A 26,405-nucleotide genomic window follows, 5' to 3' on the forward strand; every position below is an offset into this window, starting at 1 on the left:
TGTAAGTGTGTGTGAAAGAGAAAGAGAGAAGAATGTTTGTGTGTGTGTGTGTGGGGGGGGGGGGGCATGCCTATCTGTAAGTGTGAGTGAAAGAGAAAGGGAGACACACACACACACACACACACACATATATATATATATATATATGTATGTGTGTGTGTGTGTGTGTGTGTGTGTGTGTGTGTGTGTGTGTATGTATGTATGTATGTATGTATATATATAAATATATATATGATGTTATTGAGGTGAGTACTATACTAAGGAGTGATTCTAAATTTCCTGTAAACCAACAGCAGGCAGACAGACAGCATTTCCAAATCTCTGCTTTAATGTTTGTCCAGAATGGCACTTGTTAAGAAATTTCTTGTTGCTGTTTGTTACGCTCCCCAGTCCCTGTGGCTGCCTAAATAATAGCAGCTAGGCAGCGCTGACTACTGGTGGCGATTATTTTTTTGTTTGGTTTGTTTTGTGTTGTTTTCTCTAACCTGTTGATTAGAAGACTTCAGGCACCTGAAACCTGTGGGAAGAGCCTATTTGTAGACCCTCCTGGCCCCCTTCCCGGCGAGACACGCATGGGTGTTATAGTGGACACCGGTCCATCCCAGCTCAGCGTGATTGTGCTCCCACTTCACTCCCTTAACTCACTTTCTTAATCCTTTGTCTGTATGTTTTGGATAATAAAAAAACCCCTAGATTTAGAACTGTTTTCGTGTGCGTCTCCGCCTTTATGCCACGAGCTGGTGATCGGCCGTAACGTTGTTGTTTATAAGTAAACTATTTGCACATATTACAGTCAGTCACACTAGTGTCTAACAAAGAGTTGGCGTCTTTATTGCTGTTTTTTGCTCTTAAAGCACAGTTGGCACCTCTCACACAAAAATTAGATTTGCCTAACCGAGAGCATGTGGGAGCATTTGACACCCCCAAGTACGTCAAAGTCACCCCATTCTCCAGTGCTCTGTATTTCATCAGAGAGATCAGGGCAGAATATCACCCACTGTTCGAAGAAATGCTCTCACACTACTGTCCTCAGAGACCAGCCCACAACCAGAGCCAGGCAACCCTCCTAATCAAGCATTCACACACACACACACGCACTTCTAAACAAGTCTTTTAACATGGCTGTTCACAGTTCATATTTCATATGGGGTCACTGGACACATCTTAATACTGTGATTTAAATTCAAGGTCTCTAATTCAAATCACAAAAATGGAAATGCAATTCGCCATTAATTATGAATTCAACTACAGACTCATCCCAATCCTGGTACACAGACACGCATACACATACACAAACATAAAGCCTCTGAAGGACATACAACAAATAAAAAAAAGCAACTTGACAATTTCCTTAGTGGAACACTTCAAAAACATGCTTTCAGTTTATTTCCATTTTTCTAAAGAGTCAGGATCTAATAAGCTGGATTAAGCTTTATGCAAATTTTAAACTCTCTCCCAACATAACTGAAGAAATTAAGTAATCCTGGTAGAAAATTACGATGATCTTTGGCCAGGGTTTGGCTCAGAGTAGCCTGATTGGCTTGAGCCAACAGATCAATGGAGGGTTTTTTTTTTCATTTTGGAAATGCTTTGTTAAGAGATGTGAAGTTTCTAGGGTGTTCTCGACAATGTGCTAGTTTGTTAGTTTTGGGGTTTTTTTTTTTGCCAGGTTTATTTTTCTGGCTCTCTGTATTTGGTTTCGGTCAGTAGCCTCTTGTGGGTCTCCGAAAGAGAAATTAAAGGTTAAAATAAAGATTACCCTCTGAACTTGAACTTGTTCAATGATTTAGATAGAACTGAGAAGAAAAGGATAACTTTGTCAGGCTAGCTAACTGAAAAGTGCCCAGGATGATACATGAACTGCCAACGAACACATCTGAAACGTAACACACAAAACTGGATAAAATCAATCCTAATTAGAAATTTCACCGCAGCCACTTGACAGTAAAGAACTACACTAAAACTCAGCGGTTTCAACAAGAACAAAACTGGTGAGTCTCAGTCCAAGTCAGTGGCATCAAAACTCTATTAGTTTAACCAGTTCTTGACAAGTTTAGATCAACAGTGATCAGTTAAATATGTGCTCCATCTTACAGAATGAAAGTGGTTTTGAGCTGGCTTTGCTGGTTCAGATTGGTGGGTCTCACTAAAAGTGAGCAGTGCCAAAAACAGACTCGCTTACAAATTTCAAACTTGGGTTTTAAACAGGGTCAGCATAATTTAGTAATGTATTCATATTGTATTGTTAGGTTTATAACTGTCTGTGCTTTAGATCACCTCATCTTTAAATGTGTTCTAAAAACACATCAGCCATCCGACCTAAAACAGTACACAGAATCACTGCTAAGTCATTTTTTTCCCTCCATCTGGTCCTGTCATGTTTTATTCCCCCCAGGTCTTCCGTAACAACCCATAGTCACCTCCAGCCTTAAAAACAGTGTTCAAATGTGTATCAGAATGATTGACGAGCAGTGTGTGGTTTATAGTAGCCTGTCAGGCTGAGTAATGTCGGCGCACAACTGCTCATTATGTAAGCAAAGCCTTTTCTTCTCTGAAAACTATACAGGGACGCCAGTTCTTATGACATTTCTTAGAATCCCATTTGGGTTTTTTTTTTTGTTTGTTTTTTTTAAACTCAGCCACTTACTCTAAATTTGGAGTGATAAACAGGAATACATGCTGCCTTTCCCAAAACAGTCAACTGATTATTGTAATTTTCCCAAATTATCCCCACAGCACAAGAGTTGGAATTTTGGCATATTTGAGGAAGATAGCTGGTAACTGGTAATGTAAAGGACTCCCCAGGGGAAGGGCAGTAATTTAGCCCTCCAGAATTGATCATTCTATTGTCTACTGTGTGCATGTGTGTGTATGCATGTGTGTGTATGCATGCGTGTATATACTTGTATAAATGCTGTGGCTACAATACATATTTTCCAATGCAAGGCCAAATCTTTTTATGAAGTAACTGACCTGTTTCTCCACTGCATCTGTTTGCTTCTCACCTCCCCATCTCCTCTTAAATAAGTGAAAAAAAAAATACAGCTTTACTCTACATTTGGCCTTTATCTCTTAACAAGCCCCTTAGGGCTAGCAAAGCTTTGTTGGAACACATTCGAAGAGAGGAAAACCAGTCCACCGCTCTCACCCTGGAACTGACTCTGCTCATTTCTGGGCAACTCTCTTGCTTTTTCTGATTTAGCCTAATAATCCTTCACACTTGTATTTCCGTGTTTGTACATAGGAGCAGTCCCCATAAAAAAACGGTGATGGTGCTGTAGACTTGTTTGGGACTTACGTCATGACTCATGACAGTGGAGGGTCTTGGTATTCTAATGGTATCACAGAACGCTTGCTCAGGCTAACATTGAATAAGAACCTCAAGATTTTTAAAAAAAATTTTTGTGAGTTTTCAGTGAGACCAAACAAGCCCAGCTTAACCTTGGGCCATACATTGCTCCTTCAACAGAACTCATTTGAGCTGACACATTTAAAGCAAACAAACTGTGAGCTGTCAGAAGTGCACATGCTGATTATAGGGGAGTGATTATAGTGACTCTTTCAAAGTGGGTGCGTACTTGCACGTATATTTGTGTGTGTGTACATGAGAGAATGACTAGATCTTTGTGTTTGTCCTCACATCTGGGTGTTTGTTCTTATATCTGAGTGAGCGTGTGTGCGCGCGCGCGTGCGCGTGTGTATGTAACCTCATACATCTCCTTTGCCTATTTGCTGTGTTTTGGGGTTGAATGCACTAAAGCAAAGTCCTGACCTCTGTGTCTTTACTTAAAGACCACTTCATCACTAAAGGAGACGGGAGCGAGGGAGTGAGAAAAGCAGATGTAAGGAAAAAGGATAATGGAAAGATGAAGGGTAAGCAGTGAATGGAATGCAAAAAGAGGTTAGCGTTAATGAAGGAGAGACACAAAGCTGAAGGAGGAAGAGGTAAGAGAGGCTAAAAAGTGTTTGACAGTAAAGTTATGGAAGATAATGAAAGATTATCAGACCACTGTTTTAACAAAGAAAAGAAACAGTAGAGCGAAAAGAAGAGAAGCTTGGAAAGAAAAGAGAGACGATCAAAGATGGTTTTAAACAGGGACTACGAACATAAAATTAAAATACATAGATGTGTAAGCATAAAGCATTAAAGCACTAAGGATGATAAAAGAAACAGGGGTAGGAAGGAGAAGGGAGAGGGAAACAGAAAGGAGAAAGAACACATCCCTGTCATTTCTGAGCTCCATGATGGACAGAGAGACATGCCTGTTATCTCATGGCGGTTTGGTTTTCCTAATAAATAGCACCAACTGGGCAAGAATTCTCTCAGTACAGAAAGACAGTTTTTCAGTAGATGTTACACTAACCAACCAATGAACCACAAGCAAGGCCACAGAGCCTAAAGCCTCTGTTCTCGTTCTGCGGATATGGTGGTTCCTCCCTGCCTGGTGGGTTTGTGTGGGTCTTAAAGGGGGGCGGTTTATGACTGGAGTGGTTGGTGGACTTGGGTTGGCTCCAGCCAATTCTGACTTTTGTCACCAAATTCTGTCACTTCCTGCCTTCAGCATTTTTTTTTACTTTCAACAAAACGACTTACAAAACATCTGTAATCAAAAAGCACAAATCTTCAGGGGAGCAATGATTAAAAAAGAGTAAAACAAAGAACAAAAAAAAGGTAACAAAAAAGGTATACATGCAATAACCTAAAGCATACACTCAAGTGGACATCCATTTACAATCCATCCATCCATCCATCCATCCATCCATCCATCCATCCATCTAAGCATTTCCATGACAGATGAATGCAATCAAAGTTTCCTTGAATAGAAGTTTGTGTGATATGGTGTGGCATGGTGTGTTGTTGGGGTCGGGACCAGGTGTCTCAGAGAAAGAATACAGACATTATACAATTTTATTATGCTAACTTAAAAAATGAAATGTGTCCATGAAGGTTTACACTAGAAGCTAGAAGCAACCACTTAAAGAAACGGACTGGCGAGTTAGACAAACAAAGCAACATTTAAAAATGAGTTGTAAATAACGAAGAACACATAAATGCATGCACTGTTCACCAACTGGGGTTGGTATGGTTGATGGTGCTGACACACTGAGAGGACAGTCAAATGTCGTTTGTCTACAGTTTCAACAAAATGCAATGATACCATTCACACTTACGTCCTGTCCATGCCACTCTGGTCATTTTAACAAGGCTAGAACGCCGTTTCAACCACGGCCACCTGTCTGATATTCTCAGGAAAAGCAAGGTCATATTTTATTTGCTGTGGATACTCTGTGACATTAATCAGTGTCTACAAAGAAAAGATGAAAAAAAATTGTCTTTTCTGGTGGGACATGCCTTCAAACAGGTGGGAAATCCCTAGTTTAGTGCTTGACTCTGCTCCTGACTGGAGTTTGCAGAGTAAGTGGAGGCCATGGCATGGGTATCAGGGGTCATGACAGGATAGAGATCAGACTCATACAGTACACAGTAGTAAAGTATACAGTAAGACTGATGTGTACTTACCTCACTGGTCAGTCCAACGGTGACGTGAATCTTGGCCACATGACCAAGGAGAGCTGGGTTCTGCTGTCCCACAGTCCTCAGCATGGGCAAGGAGGTGGAGAGAGAGGTGGGGCTAGCCTCCGACACATCCACTAGCACGCTAAGTATGGTGTCACTCAGAATGATGTCATCAAGGAAACCAATCAGAGAGGGCACCAATGGACTCAACACCTGGGGGAGGGCCATAAAAAATGAGACCATTTATATACATACAATAAAGCATAATGCACACAGGCACAGATGAAGAGATATGAGGACCACAGTGGAAATGAAGAAAAAGAGGAAGTGAAGATAAGGAAAGGCAGGGGGGGAATCTGTTAGGAGGGGCAGGATAAAGGGCTGATGGTAAAATCTGTTTCATAAACAGGACTCTGTAAGGACCATGCTGTAATAGGGCATCTGGATCCCTAACAGCTGGAGGTCTAAGAAAAACAAAGAGAACAAAGACGTGCAAAACACACACACACACACACACACACACAGAAAACGAGTGTGTCTTGGACGTTTTTTTCACACTAAGGTCCCCTAAGGCTTTAGGCTCAGGGCGAGCACACTATGCTCTGATTGGCTGCCTTGAGAACCACCCATCCCAACAAAGAGTAGCTAGTTTCCCACTGACTTTTAACATGCCCACAGAAAAGACACGCAGAAAGAGAAAAATGGAATGACAATGAGTGAGTGAGTTATGATGAGATAGAGAGAGAGAGAGAGAGAGAGAGAGAGAGAGAGAGAGAGAGAGAGACAAACAGAGAGATGCTATTAACACATCCACAATATCCCAGTCAACAGCACTTAATTAACTTCTTACTATAACAGATGCGTACTGGTACTGTTAAAAATACGTGGAAACTATGACCTTATGAGGCGCAACTGTGAGCCCTTGGCTTTAGGCTGGGACTTTGGCTCAAGAACATGCTACAGTCCTCCTTGTCCTCCTTGCTCTATGCTTCATTTAATCTCTGACTCACAAAAAAGAAAAAACCCCAAAACAATAGCAACAAAAAAAAACGTTTCGATAACCATCCTGTTCCTGGTTCCATCTAACCTTTACCCCTGACCCATGTGTTCATTAAGCCTGTTCATTTTTTTTTGGCAAGACTCACTCCTTGGCAAGACATGACATAGAAGGGGAATGGCAAGGGTGTGCCTCCGTGTTTATGAATGACCATGCTGTGAGATTCTGAGCTTTAATTCACAACACAGTCACCCTGTGGTTTCACTTCTCTGTCACCACCAATGACAATTTATATAAGTCTCTCTCTCTTTCTCTCCATAAGTTTTGTCCTTTCACAAACCTTCTCTCTTTCTCTCGCCATCAAAATTTGTGGATTCTCTCTCTCTAACCCACACACACACACACACACACACACACACACACACACACACTTACAAGGTTTTCTTACTCCTTCACTCACTCTCATTCTACCCCTACCTATAACTGACAGGAAACAGAATGACTCACCAGTGCTTTCCCCCATATTTCTTTTTCTGTTCATTTTCATATTTCTCAGCTTGCGCAATGTGTGTAAAATCAGTGTTGTGACGAACGCTGTAAATGCTATTAAAATGATACATGGTCACACGTGTCACTGCGTAAGCAATACTAATTCCTTATGATGACTGTACTCTCCTCTGTCCTGGACAATAACTCAGCCGCACGCTGGAGGCTGTTCCCTCATCAGCACATTCTCTGGAGCTCAGCCATGCATTTCCACATGGAGGAAATGCCACTGACTGCTTCTGCTCTACGGACATAAATGTGCAGTCTTTCCTGTTTTCCTCACATTAAACTATGTTTAGCTGTAAACCTCAGGAGTGTAGGGATTTTTGATGACTCATGCATTCTGAGTGTTTCATACATTCTTCCTTGCCCTCTGCTGATGGATCATAATGAACACTGATGATGTCAAGCTCTCACTAAAATCATTTGCTCTTCGACCTCTCCGTCAATCTTTCCTGTCAGTTGTTAAAAAAGGACTCACACAGACTCTAACTTGTTTATGTCTGTCAGCCAACTTTTTTTCACTCCTTCACTTAATCCCCATCTACTTCTTCACCGATAACCACATTTCTAGGCACTTCTCACTCAGTGCATGCCCAACTTTCTGTCTCTGCTTTCCCTTCCTCCTTCATTCTATCTAACGTCCTCACTCACTGGCTCACTCACTCATTCACTGACTAGTTAACTCTCCAAATCAGATACTTTATCATTCACTCACCAAAGGGTGTTGCTCTCCGACCATCTGCAGTAGTCTGAGAAGGTGCTGCTTGGAGGCCTGGTCCAGCTGTGACATCATGGCCACCAGGTCAGCAATGTGCCGGTGGATGGGCTCTGGTTGCCTTGGATACACAGAGGGCAGGACTCTCAGAAGCATGTGATTACCTGTGTATCAAATCAACCAATAACCAATCATCAATATTACAGCAAAGGGAGTCAAGTTCAAGTTCAAGTTCAAGTTTATTTAGAGCCCAATATCACTGTTTACAGTCTCAAAGGGCTTTACAGGCCACAACAGTCAAATCAAAACATGACGGCACCCCCTGACTTAATCCTCATGGTTTCGATGGACTACCCTAAAACACTGATCTGTACAAAGATACATACCATCTGCTTGGTCTTTGTTAAAAACATTCAGCTTTTCCAAGCTTTTTTCAAAGGAGATTCATTTTCTCAGGGTTTCTATTTTATCTCTTTGATAAGACCGTTCATGTTATCCTCTGAATTTGAGAGTTTGAGAAGGTTATCAGTGCCTTTATCTCTAACCAGCTACAGTAGCAACTCCTGCTTCACTCTATTGGATAAAAATTGTCTTTCTTGGTCTGGCCCTTGGTTCTTTAAAAAGAGGCTTTTATGAGCTTGCATTTGTTTGAATGCTATGTTGTGGTTTCACTTCTAAATACTGTGTTTATTTATGCTGCATAATGTAAATCTTATTATTTCCTTGTTATTGATTTATTGCTTTCTTCTAAAGCACTTGATTTTGAGGCATTTTCTCTATTTGCTTTCTTCGAAAACACTTTGTAACTTTGTGTTTGAAAAACGATAAGTGTTTTTGAAAAACTGAGGTCACTGTCAAAACCACAGAGAAGAATGAAATTATGACTGATCCTTTAAATATGAAAACCAGTTTGTAAATCCAATGGTGGTGAGACTGTATGTGTGTGTGATTTTCCCCAAAGATAGACTCAGGATTGGTTTCTTATGAGCATATTTCAAAACAGTACAACAAGGTCTTTTTTCCTACTAATCAACATATTGTGTTATTGGCTTTCCATCTATTTTTTTAAACATGTCCATGAAACTGGAGTATATTAGGTTAGACATGCCATGCCACTCTGTTCTGTGTGACACATATGGATCCACTATGACAAAAACAGAGCAATCAGAGGAACAAAAACACAGCGAGAGAGAGTGAAAGAGAGTGAGAGAGAGAGAGCGAGCATCACCAAACATTTCACTCTCCCACAACTCTTCCTCATCTGGAAGCAATCCTTTGCTTCCCATACGTGACACTGGGCACAGAAAAAGGGCTCTACTGACAATTAGGGCCCTGTACTGTTAGACTGGAGTGTCAGAGCAATAGTAAACATGTGTGGGAAGAGGAAGCCTAGAGATACCTTGCATATATGTGTACCCAAGAGGGCAAGGACACAGGAACTGACAGACAGCAGTAGAGTCTATCAAATCTCCCCAGAGATCAGCTAAACCAACAATCAGTCTCCTCCAAACTGTGTCAGACACAAGCATTTCCAATGCCTCCTTGCTGTTATAATGTCTTAGCACAGGACCAGAATGGGTCGATGGTATTGTTCTGAGGAAGCATGTAACCTCAGTGTTCCATACCTGAAAGCTACAGCATATAGTGGCGTTACGTAACCAGGACTGGGCAGGCTCAGTGGAAAGTCTGTAGTCATGTTTGGGAGGACTAAATGTTCAGTAACAGTTTTTAATGCATGGCTATGACACTGACACCATAACAGAAGAAAAAAAAATCTGGAGGTGAATCCTGACAGGCTGCTATTAGAGAGGCTTTGATGTAAAAATTCACCTCCACTCCCTAACCCACTGAGACTGACAGCCCAGATGTTCCCAAACGGGAAAGTGTATGCATATGGACACTGATATGTTTATGTGCACCTGGGAGTGTGTGTGCACGCATAGGTAAGAGGGAGGGAGAGAGGGAAAAAATACATATAAAATAAAAAAGATAGAATCTGTGAGATAAAAGTGAGTGAAGGAGGAGTTGTTTGTCTGGTAGAATAAGAGGGACAGGAGCCAACAGTCTGACAGAGGAGAGTGGCGAGATAAGATTTACGTTCAGCTCCAGTCTGTATCTGTTTGAGTGTCCTTGAAATGTGTGTTCCTGACGGAGTGAAGACATGCTGAAGTATGCCCTCTGTGCCTGTCTTTATCAGCACAAACTATATATAAATGGAGACCACAATCAGTAAAGACAAAAAAATCATTCTCTATGGAACAGATACACTAGAATGGCTTTTGCAGCATCTTCTGCAACAACCATGTTCACTACTGGATAATTACTGTGCAATTATGCATAATTGTTGTGTAATAACAATTCAGTGCATGATAAAGTCATATTATTCAATAGTTACCTTATTCACATCTCTACAATATGCAGGACTCAGCTATACTCAGGATGTGGGCTTTAGCGATTGAGGAAAGAACCAAACCCTCTATGTTTTGTTAAAAAAAAGACTTATTGTTTGTGCGACCTATGTAGGTGCTTGACCTTTACTCACAGACATTTTTGTTGTTGTGAGGTGGCGGATTTACTGCTGTGCAGACAAGTAAACTTTTTCTGTGTCCTGTACACAGATAATAAGGCCAGTGATTCATGGGAAGCCCGTGTCCTGTCTAGGGAGGGAGCATTTTTACACTGGGTAACCCCTTTGCACGTTTTTGTTTTTTCTCTTTTGTTTGAGCCACATTGCCACTCTGAAACAACATGTCCTGCTCAGAGAACCTCAGGTTTCTGTCCCCAGTAAGACAGTCAGGCAGACTTCACTTCAACTATGAAACATCTGCTCTGTATAAAATCAGTCTACTAATAACCCGCTATCTTACGTCTGAATGCAAACGGTTGACAAATGCTAAAACATTAAACGCTGAATCGTAAAGAAATAAGACACAAAAAGTGGCCTGCACAGAATACATTTTGTGAGATGGATGTTTCTGATAGTTTCGCTGTGTAATGAGACTTCCACAGAGACAAACAATAAAATCTCTGTGTTGAATGAGTCGGTGGCACAATCATTCAGACGATCTGACAGTATTACACAACGTCGCCCAAGGAAGGAAAATCGACTTTAGAGGCCTGTCGTGGTCCAGTGCAGGATGTCCTGTGCTCTGCAGGAAAGCTCACAGACGCAGCGCACGGCTCGTTTTATGAGGTACATTTCTCATCGAACATTTGACCATGGACATGAGCTGTTACACCAAATCATTTTTTGCTCTCTCTCTCTGGAACTTTCCCTTACCTTCCATACCCCACATAACATACATGTCAACCCCTCTGGTGACGTCTTCTAAAGCAGCCTATAAACCTGGAACCCAAGTCAGGATCTCACAGGAGACACGTGTAAGAGCGTTAGGTCGTGTGTACCGCTCAGGAAATGACTGTTTGGACAGTGTTCAACCTCCTGAACGTAGCTGTGCAATGAAGAACATTTTAAGAACTGGGCACACTAAAATCCAAGCCAGAAATGCTGAATCGGCAAGAAAAGGGAGATGAAAAGATGACAAATCTTTTTATCTTTTTATGTTCTTCTTGCAGTCTAACCCTCATAAACATTACATTGGATGGAGAAAGCTTATGTCATTCATCTAAATGGAATCTGTCCTACTACAATGCAATGTTAATGAATATAGGTGTAATGTTTATCTATAGATACTCTTTAAATAGTATACTCTTTAAATTTGGCAACTACAATGCAGTCTCATTTATCTGTTTTAGGCTGTTGGAAATACTATTTGTTTATTGTTTTTTTTTCTTTCTTCAGTGGGCTGGGGATGTGGGTGTGTGAGTGTGTGGTGGTGGTGGGGGGAGGGAGGTGAGGGGAGGGGGGTTGTTCCTCTGGGAAGCATCCATGGTTCTGGGTTTCTGTTTAAAGTTACGGCAGACAAGCAAGCATCACGTTTCCTGTGAACCAAGACTTCAGGAGGCAGTCGTAAGGGAGATTTAGGAATTCACTTCACAGACACACACACACACACACACACACAAACACATGACAGAATGCCATCCCATATGAGTAAAGCAAAAAAGTCTATTCAGAAACATTACTCATATTCCATATTCTGAAGCTGGAGCAGGCACACGCACGAACATGTGTGTGTTTGTGTGTGTATGTTTTAGGGTAGGACTTTAGACCAGAAGGGTTTTGTTCAGGATCAAAGTCAGCATTGTCATTTTCCCCCAATCTCCAGCTTCCATTATCATTAATGCAGTGGACAACTCCCCTCTTCACATGACTGTCACTTAAACCTGCACTTTTCCTTTGCTTTGCACTTCTCATCTTTCTTTTTTTTTTTGCATTATTTATTGTGATTGTATCGCCAGAAAATGGAACGAGAGAAGGATGGACAGGAATGGAGAGGGAAATGGTTGGATGAAGGTGGTGTAGAGGGAGAAGAAGATAAAGAGAATGGGACGAGGGAAGATAGAGTGGTGGAGAAAGAGGAAACTGCATAGGTAATCTCATGAGGAAACTATTAGCCCCCCCCCCCCCCCCCTCAGGAAAGGGCAATATTTCAAACAGAACAACAACCTGCCCTCTTTGGTGATGCTCCCTTGATCTTAGTCTAGCTCCTTACACATTCAAAGACAATGCTTCATTTCTTTCTTCCTTCTACCCCTCCTCTGTCTCTCTCTCTGTCTCTCTCTCTCTGTCTCTCTCTCTCTCTATCTCTCTGTCTCTCTCTCTCTCTTGCTTTGAGCAGCAGTTCTCATTTGATTACGCCACCCACACTACCTCCAACATCGCTCACAAGCTGCCCCCCCCACACACTCCCAGGAGTGTTTATATAGACCAGAGAGCCCCTCTCCAGCTCACTCTGCACTCAGACGCAGCACACCACACAAGTAGCAGAGCTGCCAACATATTACTAAGCATTTAACGAGAAACGAACAGCAGAGCAGGAGAGGAAGGGGTGAAAGAAAGAAGGAGCAACAGACAGAGGCAGAGAGAGAGAGAGAGAGGGAGAGACCCCGTCACTTCACTGCCTCTCAACTCAGCTCAAAGAAAGAAGTTCATCTGATTCACCGTTAAACACCACTCTCGCACTCTCTCTCCTTCTCTCTCACACACATACACACACACATACAGTCGGCATGTCACCGTGGAGGTTTTTCCAGGCCATGTCTCTGCTGGGCTTGGTGTGTGTTGTCATCCCGCAGGGTGATGAAGATGAAATTGAGGTGAACTACGGTGACATCTACTTTAACGAGATTCCTGAGGTGGAGCAGCAAGAGGGTGAGTCAGAAAACACCTGTGGTAACCACAGTTTATCAGAGTCATTCCTGTTCTTGGCAACAGTCACCCACCAAAAAAAATTCAAAAACAGAACTGAACTGAATAACTGAGATCTAAGGTTCACCTGCATGGAACTAAAACACTTATTACTTTAACACTGTTTTTCTTCTCAGTGATTCAGGGACTAATTTCATACACAGTGTATACGATGGAGAACCATTTTTACTTACAGGTATTTTTAATAGCCACACTGATTACAGGACAGCTAAACTAACCCCTATTTTAGAGCTTTACTTACTCAACCACTGACCAGCACTTCTGGTAGACAGATAGGAATAAAAAATGGTACTCTGTGTGTGTGTGTGTGTGTGTGTGTGTGTGTGAGGGATCTGTATTTTTTCTTGTAATGAGCATGACAGAGACAGAGAAGAAAAAGAGCTGGACCACTGCTACTAATGTAAAGTCTTTTAAAATGTGAGTGTGAGTGTATGTGTGAGTAAAATGTGTGGGAGAGTTTGACATAGAGCTGCATACAGAGCCAGAGTAGCTGTGTTGTTGTCTGAGGTTTTACTGTGTGATTACACATTAGTGTCCATCAGTCACCTCATCAGTCCTTGGCAACACACACACACACACACACACACACACAGACAAACACAAGTACATGCACAAAAAGAGAGAAGCAAAACAGAGAAGGAGAGTAAGAAAAAGAGCACAAGTAAGAGAAAAGAAGCATCAGAGAGAAAAAGAATGACTAAGTGGGTATAATCAGGGCTGAATGTGCTGGAGTGCCTGAAGTGAGCAAAACAGTTGAATAGTGTCTTGCTTGGCATAAATGCCTCCACTTGAGGTAAACTATATAACATTAATGTAAATCTGTAAGCCCGAATTCATAAAATGTCAGGTACTGTTAGCACTGGCTGTCAGCCATATCATTAAGTCTTCTACCCAAGGTCTCACAGAGACAAATTCATTTGATCTGTAAAAGAGACTTGAATCAAACAGCTAAATGAAATAGCTAGGGTCATTTCACAGCTGCTCAGTGCTACATTACTGTTTGAGAAAAACACTGTCTTTCTGTCCTTCTGCCTGTGCATCCAAGTATGTGCAACCAGAAATGCTTCACTGTGCTCTATTTATTTGGAGACCATATGCATCTCATTCTGACCGTAGTGTACACAAAGACCTTTGGACGTTTAGCCTTTTCCTCTATAGGTCTTACATCAACTTGCACTTACTCCTATTGCAAGTATTAATCAGCATGTAGAACTATGCTTTTAGGTCATGGCACTTATCCATTTATCAAAACCATTTATCATAATGAGCTCATTCCATCTCACTCTCCCTCTCTATAAGGATTATTATGACAACCAACTTAATCACTTCATCTTAAGTTTACATTGTCATAATGGTGTGATTCAAACCCACTCTCTCTCATTCTATTTCTTTCTCAGCAGGAACCCCCTTTGTCACTCCCACGGCAACACCCTGTAAGATGGTCGAGTTCACTAAATGGGATAAGCTTTTCACCATGCTGGAGAACTCACAGATGAAGGAGAACATGCTGCTCCAGTACACTGACAACATCGTGAAGGTGGAGCTGCAGTCGCTGCGGGGGGAGATGCTGCAGTTCGTGGCACAGTATGGAGGCTCCTGTGCCAGCGCTGTAGAGGGCGCAGGCCAGCGCATCCACACACAGCTGGAGCAGAGACTTCAGCAGGAGATGGGGGAGCAGCGTGCACAGCTAGATGCCGCGCTGCAGCAGCTCCTGGCCACTGGCCGCAATCAGGCGGCACGACTGGCCAAACTGGAGGGTGTCTGCCTGAGTGGGAGGGTTTTGGAAGCAGACAACAAAGACTTCCCATCATCCTGGCATCCAAGGCAGGAAGTGACAGAGGGGAATGTACAGAACAGCCGAGAGCAGATGGAAAAGACGCTGATGGCAATGGCAAATGAGCTGAAGACCATTCGGGAGAACGTTGATCTCTATGGCCGTATGGCGGCTGGACAACTTTTTCCCTCAGGTGAGTGGTGTATCTTGTGTTTGAGAACTGGTGTGTTTGGTTACATATGTGTTAGGGAACATACATTAGGAAGCTTCAGACTGGTATCTCTTTTGTTTATAAGGACTAGGCTCAGTAGCAATTTAAATCTTGTTAAGTGTGTAAGTGTTTGTTTAAAGAAAATAACCTTTTAAAAGAGACAAATTTCAGGGACCAATGAGGAGTAAGTAATTGTGAAAATTTCAGTATTGGATCTTTCTCTCAAAACTCCCCAACAGACTCCCACCATTGCAAACAACCATCGTAAACAAAAGGGGAAACCCACCCCAAAATATGACATCCATCTCATTAAAACCATTCTCCTGCTACCCTTGAAATGGGTTCAGCAACAAAACTAGGTCTGTCTCCATTTTGGACCACCCTCGTCTTGATTTTCCATGCCAGTGAGTCAGATCCTTTTCCCAGTCCAGCACTGGAGAGGTGATTTAATCTTTCAAAGCACATATCTCCTGTATTGTCGAGGTTTTGAGCAAAACTGAGGCAAATCAAAAGCAGGACATAATCATTCACAGTTTTGCAGCGCAACCACACCAGAGTCCAGGAGAGGGTAAGAAACAGAAACAGATGGGACTAGTTTCTCTTGGTCTCTTTGGCCCTCCTGAGGTCCAGGAAACCCAAGTCAAATGTAATAAAAATACTAGGGACCTAGTAATGGACAATCCCAGTCCAGTCATAACTGAGAAAGATCTATACACTGCATGACCCCCCCACAATCAATCCCTACATTCCTCTCCAGCCTCCTCTTTCTGTCAAAGAAGTCGTGTGAAGCAATGGCTCCGTCAGTACTCCAGGTCATTTCACTTCATATCACTGCTAGATTCACTGATGAAGGGTGAGCCAATGTGGACACTTCAGTCATTTTCCTCAAACAAGATTCATCCAGTCAGAGTAAGAACTTTGTGGTTTTCATTGTGTCACAGAAATTGAAAGGTTTTTTTTCCACAAAGTGGTATACTGAGCAATATTAGGTAACTGCTACTCCAACTGGGACAGAAATATGAGGAGGGTAGTCTTGATCAGACAGTTCCGATGAGTTCATCCTTCAGTGTGAGCATAAGGGAGGCCTGGGTGGATGAGATCACTAACCTCCAATCAACTAAAACATTTGCATTGTTTGAGGATCAAGCTGGAGCTCAAACTGAAATTATTGTTACAGTAATACCCACTACAATGGTCTAAAATGTGAAACCACACTGCAAAAGAGATTTCTCAGATGGTTTCTTGTTTAAAAGAAAAAATGAGCCAAAGATAGCGTTCTTGTTTCTTGGTAAATCAACCTGAGGGCCACTAAAGCATGTAAGATCCTCAGACATGTGCCTGTCTCCCTCAGACTTCATGAATCTTCCTTCAGCATTTTCACTTTTTTGTGCTAATCTTATCCGTAAGAGGAAACCACATAACAATCTCTTTCTTTCTGTCTCTGTCTGTCTCCCAGGTTGTGATATGGGTTTACTCTTCCCTATGCGTTCTCCAAAGACCCATGCTGAGGTGACACCCAGAAACATTGGTGGGTTGGGTTCCCTTACAGTCTGCCTGTGGATAAAACCCATTCAGCCCCTGAACAAGACTGTCCTCTTCTCATATGGAACCACTGGGAACCCTCTGGAGCTGCAGCTGGTCCTGACTGGCCGTAGCGCGTTCTTCACCGTGGGTGGAGAGGCCTATCTGGTGGAGGCTCAGAAGGCAGTGGAGGAGGGCACATGGAGCCACCTGTGTGGCACGTGGAGCTCTGAGCAAGGCTTGGCCTCACTATGGGTAAACGGCCAGCATGCATACAGCTCACCTGGGGTTGCTGAAGGCCATGTACTGCCTGCTGGTGGGGTGATGCTCCTGGGTCAGGAGTATGGGAGAGGTGGAGGTGCCTGGAGACTTGGCCGCCAAGATACTTTTGAAACTGAGCTTGCTTTTGCTGGGAAGATGACCGGGGTTAATATGTGGAGCAGAGTGTTGGCAGAGGAGGAGATCTCCGAGCAAGCCAAGCTGGACGGGAGAGGTTGTGGTCACCCTGGTGATGTGGTGGCATGGGGTGCCACACCCATCATCCCAAAAGGAGGTGTGGAGTTGATGTATTAAATGTCGGTCAGTCACATGTGTTTGCTGACAATCCAATTCAAGCACATACCTGCGGCCCTCAAAACTATAGGAAAAAACTCTTTTCTGTTTAAATCACCAAGGGAATCCAAAATCAAAAGCAAATGGTTTCCATTCAAGTATTGTGAAGAGTCTTCACGGAACAACAGGAGGAGAAAAGGCTGATTAAATCTCATTTACCAAAGATGAAAGGAACAAAAGAAAGACAGAACAAAGAGTCACTGTGCTGGGTGATGTCTAGACTCAGTTTACTAGCTGAACTTCCCATTTCAAGAGCTTCCCATTTTATGTTACTGTCCTGGAAGACTGTTCTCATCTTATTAAAACATAAATACGTGATTCTTCATTAAATGCGTAAATTCATTTTATGCATTTTATTTAATGCATCAATACTGTTTCTTTCCTACTTTATATTTATCAGAAATGTTTACATTCAAAGCTGACAATTCTTAATTAAATGTAATCTTCTCTGATTTCTCTGATTTTTAAAATGTTACATTATCTGGTCAAGATCATTTTGAATTGCTTTAATTGAAGCTTTTTGAGATAGAACAGTTTATTAAATTGCTTTTGCCTTTGTTCATTCTTTGTTCATTTTAATACAAAGATATTCTCTATGGTTTAATAATGGAACTGTGGGAAATGTTTACAGTCTTTTATGACTTTACCTTTGTTTCTGATGATGTGATAAAATGTACAATATTGTAAATTGTTTTCAGACAAGAAGTGAAAATGAATGTACACTGTACATAGCTATCTGGGGAGGAAAGTCTTAATAAATTTGTTTAAGTCTGGTAAAACTGGTCTCAAGATGACTGAACTGTGATGGATGCACCTGGGAATGAAAAATGTATACTAATCCCTCTGACACAAAATATGACTAGCTGATAGAGTTTAGGATGATGTTTACATCAACATGCCAAATGGTTCCTTATGGCACAATCCAGACATATTCAGACATGATCATACCTGGATACTAACCAGTCGTGCCCAAAAATGGGGTGTAATGCAAAACACGCATCTCTTCTTCTGCCTAGCCCTGTAAACAGCTCGTTCCTTAACTGATCCAAAACCCTGGTTGGCTCCCTGGGTCCACAGAGTGAGCTGACCTCCTAGATGATGAGCCCACAAAGACTGAAGGCACTGAGAGATAAATTAAATAGGGTTTTATAGGGGCACATTCTGCCTAATGAGCCATTCAGCACCTACTGGCACCAGCAGATGCCACTAAGTGAAAAGTTCAATAAGATCAGTGGCAATGTGTCACTCACAAGGGTTTACACTCATTTAAAGCTAGTTAGACATTTTGACCACTTCCTGACCATTTTTGCAAAGGCAAATGACACTTTGTGGTCTAGGAGGCAGGCTTCCACTCCTCCACTCCATGCTGACTGGTGTAAAGCAGTGCTTGCTCTGAGACTGAGCTGTGGCCAGATTGCTGAGGTCAGATCGCTTGCATAGGCCAGGTCTCTGGTCCATCACACTCCATCACAGTAAAAGCTGATGCTGCAGAATTTCAGTCTTTCACAAACTCACATTCTGCTAATTTGACTGCTGCCAGGACATGTTCCTTGTAGGCTTGGACAAAACTGAAAAATTCAGAAACCCAAATTTGGTTTTGATATGACTGTCTGTATCAAAGTAAATTATTGTAAGGACCAGGCAGTACCCACAGATGAAAGTTGCATGACTCCACATTACAAATACTGAACAATACAACTGCTCAAACTTTGATGCAATTATAATACAACTACTGCTGACTCCATCTTTTACACAGTATTTCTTGACAATTCTTTTAATAACTTTCAGTAAGACAAGACAGCGCATGCCAAACAGTCTAGGAGGAGGTGTCATGGAACAGAAGTCACAATAGGGGAAAATCCAGCATGTAAATATGATGTAAATAAATGAGAATATGGGGGATCTCTTCATCTTTTTGTCTTTCTCTTTTCATTAATATTTAAAAATGTGCTGTATTTTTTATATTTGTGTTACACTGTTCAAGAACTCTCTAATGGCTTGGGTATGGGGAATTAAGGTTGAAACTGCCACGTTTCATAATTCCATGACTCAAAGCTTTTATTCTCTAGATGCTTTTAGTAAAGAAACAGTCATGAAGGAGACTAGTAAGACAAAAATGCAAAAACAATAAGCGTTTGAGATGGACACAGAAATATCTAAATGCTAGCATTCCAATCTTCAAACATTTGTCTTGGAGGATAATCAGAGACATTGGACTAAATGAACCCTCACACACAGCAACTTGCCTGTTACTTAACACAGTAGTTTTATTAGGCAGTGGTCAGTCTGTGGGGACAGACACAAACAGTATCAAAACAACACAGCCCCTGTTTAAACCATGTTAACATTTACTAGCACTGTGCTAACGCCGGAAGGCTAGACGGTTGATTAGCCTGCTTCATATGACAGTGGAGAGTGGGAGACTGCATTCCTAGAGGGATATAACTGCTAATAAGCAGGAGCTTGGTGGAATTTTAGTATCCCGTTGGAGCGCTCCACATCTTAGCCTCCAGCCTTTCCTACACTACTGTTATTATAGTGCTTCCATGCAGAGGGGGCTTGTTCAAGTAATACACACCAGACCACATCAAACACTCCACCATGCCCCATACCCTCACTATGTACGAGATCCCGATGTTCACACTCAGACAGGCACAAACAGAGATGGGATGGGAGAGCTACTTGACGTCTAAAATACAAAAGTGTTACACATTAAAACACTCAGGACATGGTGGAATTAAGCAAAAAAAAAGGATGGCATTGTCACAAGCTGAGTTACTGGGCACACCACCTGTATGCATAAGGATGCGTGTGATCTCTGAGTCTGGCGGACGGGATGGCATGTTGACTGGGTCAGGAACGCTCAGAGCAGACAGCAGATGACTTGGCTGCGGGAGTTGGGCAGTGACAGAGATATATCAAGAGCATCCGGAATATCAAGAGCATCCTAATCCTGTTGTCCATTATAGGAAACATATTGTGAACAGGTCTCCTGTTATCAACTTTCATGTTGACATACATGATTTTGGCCAAGAATCTGCTGATTTTACCTATGTCTTTATTTAGCACTATGCTAAAAAGTCTTTTACTGACAAACAACTGACATACAGATGTATGTCTCCTGTCTCAAAAAAGAAAAAAAAGGAGGGGGGGGGGCACTTCTAAGTGGGAATGTGACCTTGTATATGTAGTCTAAAACATTTTTTGGCAGTCTCTTTTTTTGAATTACAAAGTAAACTAACCTGTGAGCCTTCAACTAGAACAAGAGCCACAACTTAAAAACACAACCATCTTATATAATATAGAATGTCACCCAAACCTCCTAAATTAGCCTTACAAGTCTGTTTATTGCTCATGTGTTTTTGTAAGATATAGCCGACTTAACACAACAGACACCGATAAGCCAATGAGTGCTACAAATGTTCATCCAACTCACAGCGGTTCAGTTGCTCTTGGTAGCATGAGCAAACTCTGCTATACCAGATATGCTCTCCAAACACTGCTCACAGCCTTACCCAAAACCCATTATATCACCATTCGTTCAATGGATGGGGGAAAAGGTCACATGCTATCAGAGCTCAGGGGATTTGGGACAGAAATTTGGTGTTAACGAGACAAAGAATGAGAAAACAAATTTGACCTGGACCTACATCCTGTTGGAATGACAGCAAAGACAGAGAAAGACAGATAGATGTGGGGTTGAGGGTTTCTAGGGGGGGAGGGGGGGGTGGGGCGATAAGAGGTTCACTATTAAATCTGTTAATTCACTTTGCTAGGCCCCTGTAGTTGCACTTTTATTATAACACAAAGCATATGCAGCAACCAGAAAAGCTAACGCTAATATCCTGGAAATGTGTACCAGCTGTTCCCTTTTACTGTAAGTGAATGTTGGGATATTGTAATTACCTCACGAATCATACTGAGTAAAGATCTGTGGTCTGGGACTACACAATACTTAACTTGTGTGGTCTGATTAACATGTATAATTAGAATACCTCAAAGAAGATCTGATGTAAAACAACTCAGTGCAGAGAGCTTAGCACAGTGCTAAAACAATCTCTCTTGCACAAGACTGCTGGTTATTGAAGGCCTTGAGTGAGTGCTGTTGCAGCTCAAACAACACACAGTCTCTGTTTTACATCTCAAGCGCAGGTTGGCGCTAAGCCACAGTTTCTGCTTACTCACGTATCTCTGTTCTCCCCCTTCCCTCTCTCTTCTTGCTCTCTCCTTCTCTCTCTGTGCTCTCTCCTTCTCTCCCTTTCTCTCTTGCTGTTCCAGAGGTCCGGTACAGTACGGCACTTTACAAATGTCACGTACTGGACGGAGAACATGAAGTATGGTGAAGGCATGGACAGTGGAGGAAGAGAAGGCGAATGCACTTGTACATGGAGGGGGGGGGGCGGAAAGAACATAAGACTGTTAGAGAATGATATGGACAGTCAGGGAAGCAGAACAAACCAATAACATGCTGGATGCTTGCCATATAAAAAAGAGGGGAAATTTGATGATTGAAGGTTGCACTAATGACATCACAGCCACAGTATTGTGTAACACCAAGCTGTTTCAGTTGCAGTTGCGTCTGGAAATGTTGCTTTACCGTAGGGTTCTGAATGCTTGACGTGGAGGAAAAACACAGAGCTGATGGTCCCAGGGGAATCCTCCTTACAGATTCTGGTATGGGCACACAGCGATCCTAACTGGTTAGGGTGTTCAATCCCAGAGGGGTGTGGCTTATGCCTGTGAATATGATGCTGATCGTTTTACCGAACAAAATGTCTGGAGGTTTGGCAAAGTCTGGGGGGGCAACGAGGGCAAGGGGGAGGTCTCTCCTACAGTCTCTACATTAATGTATAACAGGCCTCATTAAAGCACTTCAGGAAACATAGCATTCTCTCACAAACTAAACAGTTAAGCAGGGCAACAAAGCACAGTTAAGCCCCCAACACTGAGCAATCAAGGTTGACCCCCTCCCCTGGGGGAACCACGCTCTGCCGTCTGCCAGCTGACTAATGAGAGTCCCTGATGAGCAACCTCAACAAGCTTTGTGAACCTGGGCCCATTAAACACAGAGCCAATCATGTTCAGGCTGGGTAATGCGGAGCTTAAGAGAGAAAGTCCTGTAATCAACAGGTTAATGCAATGAACTGGGTGAAAACATACCAACCAAGGCCTGCCAGAAATTCAGTGACGCTTTTAAAAACATCTTACAGGCCTTGCAAAAAATCCAGTTATATACAATCAATAGCTCTCCCGTGTCCCACAGTAGCGTTGTCGGCAAAATATTGTCATCCCACTTATTATTCCCAGTTTTGTCAGATATGCCTACATGATGCTGTTTTCTGGCCAGTCTCTGCTAAAGGCAGCTCAGACAAAACCATTCCAAAATTAAAAAAAGAAAACCTGAGTCTATGGTAGCAGATAGACACGGGACAAGAGGGAATACAATCTCATGCAGAGTAATGAGGACAGTATCGGAGAGATCTTTATCTTGCAAAGACAACAGTTAGTTCAACCGGGTGAGTGTTTGAACAGCTGTAATCAGAGTGGACACTGGCAATGACGGTGTTCACTCTTTAAGTCCTGTGAATAAATGGATGTTACGGCCGATCACCAGCTCGTAGCATAAAGGGGGAGACGCACACGATAATGGGTCAATATCTAGGGGTTTTATTATCCGAAATAAGTAGACAAAGAATTAACAAAGCGAATTTGGGAAGTGAAGCGGGAACACCATCGCGTTGTGCTGGGATGGACCAGTATCCTCTAGGGCACCCATGCGCGTCTCACGGGAACGGTGCCAGGAGGGTCTACAAATAACTCTACAAATAACTCAAATTAACTCTGCTGACACAAGACAGCTGTTAGCGCTGCTGTCCCACCACTGACTTCATGTAATATTGCACAATGCACTTTATGACTGCTGCTCTCTGCCCCCTTGCACATACTGCGACATTGCACATTCATTCATCTACCTCACCTCTCTTGTTTTTCTATAAGTTCTTTTGCTATTTATATCGTCTTACATATAAGATTTTTTTTTTCTACTTATTTATACATTGTCTATTCACACTCGTCTGGTAAAGGAGGATGAGCAAAGTAAGAATTTCATTGTACAGTGTAACTGCCTGTTTTGCTGTGCACATGACAATAAAACTCTTGAATCTTGAATCTTGAAATAGGCTCAGCCCACAGCTTTCAGGTGCTCCTAATCGAAAGGTTAGAAAAAAAAGTACCAAAACAAAACAAACAAAAACATAATCGCCACCAGAAGGGGTTGCCAGCGCTGCCTAGCTGCAAGTATTTAGGCAGCCACCAGGACTGGGGAACGTAACATCCCCACCCCAAAATGGTGACTGGTCGCCATAAGAGAACAGTCAACAAAGAAAACACAGAGATAATCCAACCACCTAGGTAGCTACTGTGCATGCAGCTCATAGGTTGGAGCGGCACAGAGCTATATAACTCAAACAATTCCATTATTCCAAAAACAAAGCTCATAGGTAAGGTAGGCTATAACATAATAGGAAGAATTAATATAGTCCATACCATACCTGCATGTGTCCAACAAAAACTAATATTTTATTGTACACAGTCCTGTTTTGCAGTCCACGCAGAGAACATGTACATATATATACGCACACACACACGTGCGCGCACACACACATATACACACACATGCCCACGCACACACACAGATATATAGATAAGATCTAAATTAATTTGTTGCAGAAGGTCACACAACTTAACAGAAACGTCTCTTAACATTCAGCTCTAGACAACGCGTCTGCTAAGACGTTATCTTTTCCGCAAACATGAACAATTCGAAGGTCGAAGGGTTGCAACATCAAACTCCAGCGCATCAGCCTTTGGTTCGCATTATACATACGGTTTAGAAATTTCAGTGGGTCATGATCAGTATAAACTAAAATTGGAAACGAAGAACCTCCCAAATAAACCTCAAAGTGTTGAATAGCCAATACTAAAGCCAAAGTTTCCTTCTCAATCGTGGAGTATTTTCGCTGTGCCCCATTATACTTTCGAGAAAAATAAGAGACAGGATGTTCTATATTGTCAGCGCCACACTGCAGAAGGACAGCTCCCGCACCGACGTCACTCGCATCCACAGCAAGACGAAACGGCTTGTTAAAGTCGGGCGTGGCTAGAACAGGAGCAGACAACAAGAGGCCCTTCACATTTTTAAACGCCTTTTGACACGTCTCTGTCCATTCAAACTTGACTTTAGGACTCAGTAAGTCCGTTAGCGGAGACACGACAGAGGAAAAGTTTTTACAAAAGCTGCGGTAGTAACCAACCATACCTAAAAAACGTCGCAACCCACGCCGGTCACTAGGAACAGGGTAGTCCTGAACGGCAGCTACTTTTGCCATCACAGGGAAAACCTGGCCCCGACCAACGACTCGCCCCAGATAAGTAACGGTGGCCTTTCCGAACTCACACTTGGCCAAGTTTATAGTAAGGTTAGCCTTCGACAAACGGCGGAAAAGTTCACGCAGTTGCCCCAGATGTTCTGCCCACGTCATACTATAAACCAGCACATCATCAAGGTAGGCTTCGCAGCCAGACATACCTGACAGCACAATGTTAACCAGGCGTTGGAAGGTCGCCGGTGCGTTTCTCATTCCAAATGCCATGACTTTATAATTTAGAAAGGAGTCGGGAGTAACAAAGGCGGAAATCTCTCGAGCTCTAGCAGTAAGTGGGACCTGCCAATAACCTTTTAATAGGTCGATCTTACTAACGAAAACGGCAGATCCTACGCGGTCAACACAGTCATCCACTCGAGGCAGGGGATAGCTGTCTGGAGTGGTAACTGCATTGACCCGACGGTAGTCCGTGCAGAACCGATACGTTCCATCTGGCTTACTGACTAAAATACACGGCGAACTCCAAGGGCTGGAGCTAGGCTCAGCTATGCCGTTCGAGAGCATGTATTCTACCTCTTGTCGGAGGATCGCACGTTTCTTTGGGTTGACTCTATACGGGTGCTGCTTAATCGGGGATGTCGCTCCGACGTCGATGTCATGCTCTAAGACTGTGGTCACTGTTGGAACATCCCCAAAAAGCTCAGGAAATTCTTTGAGAATACCTAAAATATCAGCCTTCTCAGTAGTGGACAGATGTGGTAGCTGATTTTGGATCACCGTGAGCACCTCTGAATTTTTAAGACGACCCTCAATAACGGAACGGGACGGTGTAGTCCCACTGTCCTCACCCTCCACCAGAGCGGACAGTAAGACAGAAGACTCATCGGACGCATTTAGAACTGAATAAGACAAACTCTTGGGCGTTACAGTGGGTTCACGAACGAAATAAGGTTTAAGCATATTCACATGACAAACGCGAGAGTGCTGACGTCTATCTGGAGTCGAAATAACATAGTCAAGATCGGAAACTTTGTTTACGACAGTATATGGTCCACTGTATCTGGCCTGAAACGTAGCGCCTGGCACTGGCAGCAGAACTAAAACTTTGTCCCCAGGCTTGAACGAACGGGCTCTGGCCTTTCGGTCAAACCATCGTTTCATTTTAGCCTGAGCACCCTTCAAATTTTGTCGAGCGAGTTCGCGAGCTTTGTATAGCCTCGAGCGAAAATCACTGACAAAATGCAAAATATTATGATCGCGGCGTTTACTCAACAACCGCTCCTTTAGCACTGTCAGAGGGGTGCGGAGATTGTGAGCAAATACGAGCTCTGCGGGGCTAAATCCCGTTGATTCTTGGACTACCTCCCTTGATGCAAAAAGCAGCCAGGGTACCGCATCCTCCCAATCTTTGCCAACCTCCAAACAGTAAGCACGTAACATTGACTTAAGAGACTGATGGTAACGCTCTAACGCGCCTTGACTTTCGGGGTGATACGCACTTGACATGCAGTGCATAATTTGGAGTGATTTCAGGACTTGGGAGAACACTCTGGATGTAAAATTAGTTCCCTGGTCACTCTGGACAACTTTGGGCAAACCAACGAAAGAAAAGAATTTAAGTAATGCCCTAGTCACGGACCTAGCGGTGATTTTTCTCAGAGGAATTGCCTCTGGGAAACGAGTTGCTGTGCACATAATAGTAAATAAATATTGATAACCGCTTCTAGATCGCGGAAGTGGTCCGACACAATCAATGATGACGTGTTCGAAAGGCTCACCAATTGCTGGAAC

At 42.7% G+C, this 26,405-nt stretch overlaps 1 protein-coding gene across 2 annotated transcripts in view; it reads right to left on the reverse strand.

Moving 5' to 3' along the window:
* veph1 (ventricular zone expressed PH domain-containing 1) overlaps window positions 1-26,405 on the reverse strand; it is a 59,522-nt gene that overhangs the window by 25,494 nt on the left and 7,623 nt on the right. For both annotated transcript variants that reach the window (XM_030766519.1, XM_030766517.1), the window contains exons 4-5: window positions 7,780-7,943; window positions 5,522-5,731 (exon numbers count right to left, since the gene is read on the reverse strand). In XM_030766519.1, the coding sequence (XP_030622379.1) occupies window positions 5,522-5,731; window positions 7,780-7,943 (374 nt within the window). The remainder of the gene's footprint in view (window positions 1-5,521; window positions 5,732-7,779; window positions 7,944-26,405) is intronic.

This window comes from Chanos chanos, chromosome 2, assembly GCF_902362185.1.
Source record: "Chanos chanos chromosome 2, fChaCha1.1, whole genome shotgun sequence".
In the NCBI taxonomy this organism is placed as follows: Eukaryota; Metazoa; Chordata; class Actinopteri; order Gonorynchiformes; family Chanidae; genus Chanos; species Chanos chanos.